The following is a 7,401-nucleotide window of genomic DNA, read 5'->3' on the forward strand; positions in this document are numbered from 1 at the left end:
GTCCACCCGATCCGCCATCTTGTTTGTTCTTCCCATGTTGTTTTGCCGATGTCATCCTCCCCCTGTTATTTTACACTGAGGGCATCATTGGTGTCAGAAATGAAAACCCAGATAAGTAGTCCAAGTGCATTAAGAGTATTGACGTTGAGCAATAGAGAAAGAGCAAAACTCTGCTCTGAAGTAGGACCTGTGTGATCTTGAGCAACTACACTCTATTCGCTAGTCTCCTTATTTTGTAAAAAAGAAAAAACAGGCTGCCCTCCTTCTTGATCTTCATGTACTGTTTTGGTAGTACATTAGCAAACACACCTTGAAAGGTACTAAGACTTGTGTTGTCACAGGGTTACTTTCATTTTAGGATTGGTACCTCTATGACAGTGTAGAACTCATCCAGCCTACCAGCTAAACGTGGCTGGCAGCACCTGAGTTTTCCAGGGTCCCACAGCTCAATGCCTTTGTCCAAAATAGCATATTGAGCTTTCTTTGGTGGTTGTGGTTATCATTTGACTGGGCTTTCTGTCCCTTCAGGCTGCTGAGTTTGCTTTTCTATTCTTCAGGCATCCGAGCAGCGATAGCGTGGCCCAGACTCCTGAGCTCCTCCGGCGTTACCCTTTAGAAGATCACCCCGAGTTTCCCCTGCCCCCCGATGTGGTATTCTTCTGCCAGCCAGAGGGCTGTCTGAGTGTGCGGCAGCGGCGCATGAGCCTGCGGGATGATACGTCTTTTGTCTTCACCCTCACTGACAAGGACACTGGAGTCACGCGTTACGGCATCTGCGTGAACTTTTACCGCTCCTTCCAAAAGCGAATGCCTAAGGAAAAGGGGGATGTTGGAACAGGGTCCCGTGGGAAGGAAGGAAGCCGTGCCACCTGCGTCACCGAAGAGGTTGGCACTGAGAGCTCAGAAAGTGGCTCATCCCGGCAGCCTCCCAGTGCCGATTCCACCCCTGATGTGAACCAGTCTCCTCGGGGCAAATGCCGGTCCAAGGGGGGATGCCGTTCCCGAAACAGTACCCTGACCTCCTTGTGTGTGCTCAGCCATTACCCCTTCTTCTCCACCTTCCGAGAGTGTCTGTACACCCTCAAACGTCTGGTGGACTGCTGTCGGGAGCAGCTGCTGGGCAAGAAGCTGGGCATCCCTCGAGGCATACAAAGGTGCAGTTCGCCGCTGGCGCTCAGTAGGGCGGGGAGGCACAGAGGCTACTTAACATTGGTCTGTGAGGACCGAGGAATTGTCCTCAAACCAGAGGTCCTTCAGACCTCTTTAAGCAAGCTCCATCCTCTTAAGGGAGTCCTGGTGTGGAGTTGTAGGATAAATACTCGACTGCAGTGTTGGTTTGAACCACAAGGTCGGCGGTTCAAACCTTGGAAAGCTGTACAGGGACGCTATGAGTCGGAACCGACTCCACGGCACTTAACAACAACAACATCCTCTTCTGAGGGCAGTGGTGGCTCAATGGTAGAATTCTCAGCTGCCTTGAGGGAGACCCAGGTTTGATTCCTGGCCATGGCACCTCGTATGCAGCCACCACCTTCCTGTCATTGGGGGCTTGCTTGTTGCTAGGGTGCTGAACCTGTTTCAGCAGAGCTTCCAGACTTAGAAGGACTAGGAAGAAAGGCCTGGTGAACTGCTTCAGAAAATCAGCCAGTGGAAACCCTGTGGATCACAGTGATCAGTGGGACTGTGCGGACTGGGCACAGTGCTTCATTCCTTTGTGCCTGGGTCACCATGTGTCAAGGGCCGACTTGACAGCAGCTAACTGTGTATTATTATAGTCATTCTTACTGAGGAAATAATTGCTGCCAAGTTAGGCCTCCTACCATAGTAACATCTGGAGAGATTCTGAAGAATTCGGTGTCTCATGAGACCAAATTCTTCACAAGCATGTTCTTTCCCTTGTTAGAGACCATCTGAGCCTGGGGAGTGGGCTCTCCTAATGATACTGCTTCTACATTGTCACCGTTGTCCCCTCTGTGGGGATATTGGGTGACAGTGGGGTAGCGAACCTGAGGCTTATGAGCCTGTTTGCTGCTGTCTGCTCCTCAGAGACACCATGTGGCGCATCTTTACCGGGTCACTGCTGGTGGAGGAGAAGTCAGGTGCCCTTCTGCATGACCTTCGAGAGATTGAGGCCTGGATCTACCGATTGTTGCGCTCCCCAGTACCCGTCTCTGGACAAAAGCGAGTAGACATTGAGGTCCTACCCCAGGAACTCCAGCCAGCTCTGACCTTTGCTTTGCCAGACCCCTCTCGATTCAACCTAGTGGATTTCCCATTGCACCTGCCCTTGGAGCTTCTGGGTGTGGATGCCTGTCTTCAAGTGCTCACCTGCATCCTGTTAGAGCACAAGGTGAGAGGGCCAGATGTCTAGAGGTTAGACCATGAACTCTTTGAGGACAGGGACGACATCTCTTTATCTCCCGAAGAAAACACAATGCCTGGTACACAGCAGGTACTCAGTAGATGTGGGCCAAATTTTTGGTACTGGTATCGTGTGGGATGTATTTTAGAGGGCTTGCTACTTGGTTGAATTATCCTTAGCCATACTGACCTCCTTCTCTGGACATGTCAGTAATTCTGTTTCAGTGAGTACTCCTGGGATGAGGGTACAAGAACTAAGGAGGAAAAGGGATATCATTCCAGAGAGAATTATAATGGTGTTTGGGTTGCAAGGGGCATGGGGTCAGTGTTAACTGTAGAAACTAAGCTCCTGAAACCATAGGCAGGGGGAAACAAATTGTGTTGGAAGCTATTTCTCCGAAATCTGATGTTATGCTCCTGAATGATCCTCGTGGTGTGGCTTGTGGCAGGTGGTACTCCAGTCCCGAGACTACAATGCACTCTCCATGTCTGTGATGGCGTTTGTGGCCATGATCTACCCCCTGGAGTACATGTTCCCCGTGATCCCGCTGCTTCCCACCTGCATGGCATCAGCAGAACAGGTGAGTCTCTGGGTGACTACTGTTTTCCAATTTGTCCCCATCTCAGAGAGAAGATTCCATGCCCCAGCAAGTTTTAAGTCAGTACTGGTCCTTAGTTCTTGACTAAAACTTATTTGTTGGCAAAATCTGACTTCAACTGACCTGCTTGGTGGTAAAACCACTGTTAGTAGTAATATTTATTTATCACAGTTAATGTCAGTGATTATAAAATACTGGCCCCAGACATGTGGCAGGTGTTACATGACATGCAGAATATGCACTAGGTAAACTTTCTGAAATAGGAAACAGCTTGAATTTTGAAACACATCTAGCCTTTCCAGGGCTTTGGAAAAGGGATTGCAGGCCTGCATTTTCTTATCTAGAAAAATCCTGGCTGGAAAAGGGAGATTGGTCATGAGAGGCTTTATTCTATGTTGCTTTTTTTAATCCTTCCTACAGCTGCTGCTGGCTCCAACACCATATATCATCGGGGTCCCTGCCAGCTTCTTCCTCTACAAACTAGACTTCAAAATGCCTGATGATGTATGGCTAGTGGATCTGGACAGCAATAGGGTGAGATTCTTGGCTAAGTCATGGTAGAATCTATAAGAGGGTTGTGTTTTATTTTTACAGATTACCCCCAGGAAGGACTCCTGAGTCGGTGGGTAATTTCTGTTGTGAGACTCACTGAAGCAAAAATTGTGATGTTACTTTTTACTTTATTGGCCAGATAGTAAGCTATGCAAAAATGCCCTTGGTTAAGACTCAGAATTATAGGATTTAGTTTTGCCAAAATTAAATCCTCCCTCCACACATCCCAGCAGCAGTGGAGTTGTGGTTGTATAGGTCACCTTCAAATGGCTTTTCTGGAAGTATGATTTCCAAGAGGATATTTCTGTCTTTCAGTACAGACTTGTAAAAAATGGATATTAACGTATAGCAGTGTGAGTGACTCAGAGTTTGGTCTTATTAAAATCCATTGCTGTCAAGTTGATTCCAACTCATAACAACCCTATAGAACTGCCCCATAGAGTTTGCTAGACTTAGAAATCTCTGAAAGCAGGTTGCCACATCTTCCTGTAGAGTAACTGATGAGTTCACAGTAGACCTTTCAGGTTACAGATTGGCACGATTCACTGCGTCCCCCAGGGCTTCTTCCAAGATGGGCCATTGTTGTCAGGTGCCATTGAATCAGTTCTGACTCATAAGAACCCTGTGTAGGGTTTCTGAGGAGCAACTGGTGGGTTTGAACTGCCGACCTTGTTGTTCGACGTCCAGTGTTGATCCTACAGTGCCACACTAGAAAAGTCTGGTAGGAAGCCCTTATAGTAGGGTGCTTGTTGTTGTTGTTCAGTGCAGTGAAGTCAGTTCCGACTCATAGTGACCCTGTATAGGGTTTTCAAGGAACGGCTGGTGAGTTTGAACTGCTGATCTTGTGGTTCAAATTGACCTTTGCAGTCCAGGGCTTATCCTACAGGATTCTGTATTAGGGTGCTAGGGTAAGTCAGAGGTATTGCTACTAGGTTCTAGTTCATATGTACATGCATTTATTCCAAGCAAAATTGTGTTTAAATATGACTCCATGGTCAGTGGATGGCTGCCGACAAGTTCTCCTGGTAATATGTTGTCTTAGTCTTGTTGTTGTTGTTAAGTGTTGTCAAGTCGATTCTGATCCATGGTGACCCTGTATAGGGTTTCCGAGGAGAAGCGGGTGAGCTTGAACCACCGACCTTGCACTTCAGACGGCTTTGCAGTTTGGTGCATTAACCCATAATGCCACATTAGGACTTCTTAGTCTTGTTAGGATACATTTTTTTTAAAAAGGTAACTTTTTGTGCCTTGTGGGGCAAAAAACAATTCTGAGGTCAAGACTAACATCTTTAACAAGACATCTTCCCAAATCGTTGAAGCTTTGCAGCAAGTTTATGAGAATACTTCTCTACATAAACTAAAGGTTTTCGATGGATCAAGCATTTTATAGAAGGTCAGGAAGACCTTAAAGATGAGCTAAGCGAGGGAAGACCATCAACCTCAAGGAATGAAGAAAGTGGCTCAAGTCCAGAAACGGGTGGAAGAAGACCATAGGATTACTGTTGATAAGATAGCTGCTGAAGCTGGGACCGCACATCTTCAGTTTGAAGCAGGCGTCTTGTCATCAGCAAGTTTTTGGTTCAAAAGGGTTGCACAAAGGTCAGTGAGCTCAAAGAGCTGAACTTTCTTTCCATCCATCAGCTTTTAAGCAAGATCAAAGCTGATGAAGAAGATTTTATGGGATCAGACTTCTGGCAAGATAGCGTACTAGGCAGACAAATTACAAAGACCCCCCCGCAACAAAGGCAGGTACAAATAATAACCTTGGAACCCTAAGCTTTAGAGGGAAGAATAGAGAAGTGGATTGAATACCAACTAGGAGCATAAACTGAACAAAAAGAGTGAGAAAGGAGATAGATGGGTGAACTGTCAGCTGGCCTGATGCAGCACGCTATTTTGAACTTTCGCAAGCAGCGTTTGATCAAGAAAGGTGAGATCTTCCTTTGCTCCCCAACCCCTCCTGGTGACCAGAAGTGTGCCACCCCACCCATTGGCCGACGACACCCACTGCTCTGCACAGCCCCTGCTCTGCCTCCAGTTGAGCCTAGCCTTGCCCCTCATCTGAAGGCACCTGAACTCCACCTCATCAGACCGGCAGAACACACAGCGCTGGGTCCTAGCTACTCTTGGGAGGCCAAGAACAACTTCCATAACCAGCAGCCCTGCCCCTGAGCTGCCCTCAGGACCTGAAAGAGTTCCTTCTGGGAATAAGCACTCTGACTCCAGCTACCCTCTGAGGATCAGGTACCCTGACCCCAGATAATATCTAGGTTTGCAGGAACTCCATGACATCCATCCCTACCCTACAAGCCCCTTGGCTGGCAGGGTGCCAACATATACTGAGGGCCTTGCCCCCTACAGTGTTTTCATCTTTTAGTCCAGCCACTGCTCCACTCTTTCTTTGTTTCTTTTCTTTTCTTTCCCATCCCTTGTTTTTTGCCCCTTTCTACTTTTCTTTCTCCTTTTTGTCTTACGCTTCTCTTTTTTCTTTCCCTTCTTTTCTCTTTTTAGCTTTTCTTTTAGTTTTTTTTCTTTGCTATTCTTTGTCTTCTCTTTTCTTCCCTAGTTTTTTGCTTATTGTGTTTTTTCTTTCTTTTTCTCTTGCCTTGTTTTTATTTAATTATTAAATTCTTTTTTCATCCTGTTATTGGCCTGCTTTCCCTCACTTGTTTTTTTTTTCTTCATTGTTTGCCTTTTACTCCTTGTCCTGCCTGATGGGAGACAGCAACCACAAGGCCCAGCTACACCCAGACCTCCTGAAGCCCCACCTACTGGGTGAGGAACACTAACCACTCCTATTCTACCTGCTCATCAGTAGAACACAGCCAACACCAGCAAGACCCTCCCTCAACTGTGCCACACGAACAGCAAATAGAAAACTGTGTACGCACTCACATTCTCTATCACACCCACCGGGAGACAGATGGTGAGTGCCTAAGATCACACCAACATACACAGATCCAGTGCAGTAGCTACTAATACACCACCACCACCAGGTCTCGGAGAAAATAGACAATTTCAGTATACACAAAGAAGACAGAGTAGCTCAAAGATGTGACCAAAATACAGAGCTAGGAGAACTTTCTAAGGAAGAAATGGCATTGGAACTACCTGATAAGGAACTCAAAAGAATGATATTTAGGTATCTTCAACAGATTAAGGGAAAGATTGAGAAAGTGACAGATGGAAACAAGGGGAACAGAAAAACTTTAGAAAATTTCAGGGAAACACTGCAAGAACGAAATAAGAAAATAAATGAAATATTAGAAGCCATAGAAAAACAGCAAAAAGAAATTCCAAAAAATCAAGATTTCAGGAATAGACAATACACTGAAAAGGAAAAAGAGTAGAACCAATGGAAGGCCGAATTAGTGAGCTTGAAGACAAATCTCTCAATATTCATCTGGAAATCACGGTGGCTCCATACAAAAAGCACTGCACTGGGAACCACAGGGTTCATAGTTCAAGCCCGCCAGCCAATCCAGGAGAGAAAAGATGAGGGTTTCTGCTCCCATGAAGATTTAAAGCCTCTGAAACTTTTTACAGGGTTACTATGAGTCAGAACCAATGGCACTTAACAACAATAACAATAAAGGATCAATCTGCAATATTCAGATGACACAGCTTTGCTTGCTGAAAGCAATGAGGACTTGAAGCACTTTACCGATGAAGATAAGAAAAATACAGCCTTAGGCATGGATCGGACCTCAGTGTGAAGAAAAAGAAAAGTCTCACAACTGGACCGGTAATAACATCATAGTAAACTGATAGAAGATTGAAATTGCCAAAGACTTCATTTTTTTTTTTTTAAGGTTTTTATTGTGGATTGAGTGAAAGTTTACAGGGCACGTCATCAGTTTCACATGGGGGGAAAACTTTGCTTTTTTGG

At 45.9% G+C, this 7,401-nt stretch overlaps 1 protein-coding gene across 12 annotated transcripts in view; it reads left to right on the forward strand.

Annotated features, from left to right (window-relative positions):
- The window catches only part of MADD (MAP-kinase activating death domain), a 61,419-nt gene that overhangs the window by 3,488 nt on the left and 50,530 nt on the right, over positions 1-7,401 (forward strand). For all 12 annotated transcript variants that reach the window (XM_006865081.1, XM_006865086.1, XM_006865080.1 and 9 more), the window contains exons 2-5: positions 558-1,154; positions 2,047-2,350; positions 2,811-2,942; positions 3,381-3,494. In XM_006865081.1, the coding sequence (XP_006865143.1) occupies positions 558-1,154; positions 2,047-2,350; positions 2,811-2,942; positions 3,381-3,494 (1,147 nt within the window). The remainder of the gene's footprint in view (positions 1-557; positions 1,155-2,046; positions 2,351-2,810; positions 2,943-3,380; positions 3,495-7,401) is intronic.

Source organism: Chrysochloris asiatica, unplaced genomic scaffold (assembly GCF_000296735.1).
Source record: "Chrysochloris asiatica unplaced genomic scaffold, ChrAsi1.0 scaffold00075, whole genome shotgun sequence".
Lineage (NCBI taxonomy): Eukaryota > Metazoa > Chordata > Mammalia > Afrosoricida > Chrysochloridae > Chrysochloris > Chrysochloris asiatica.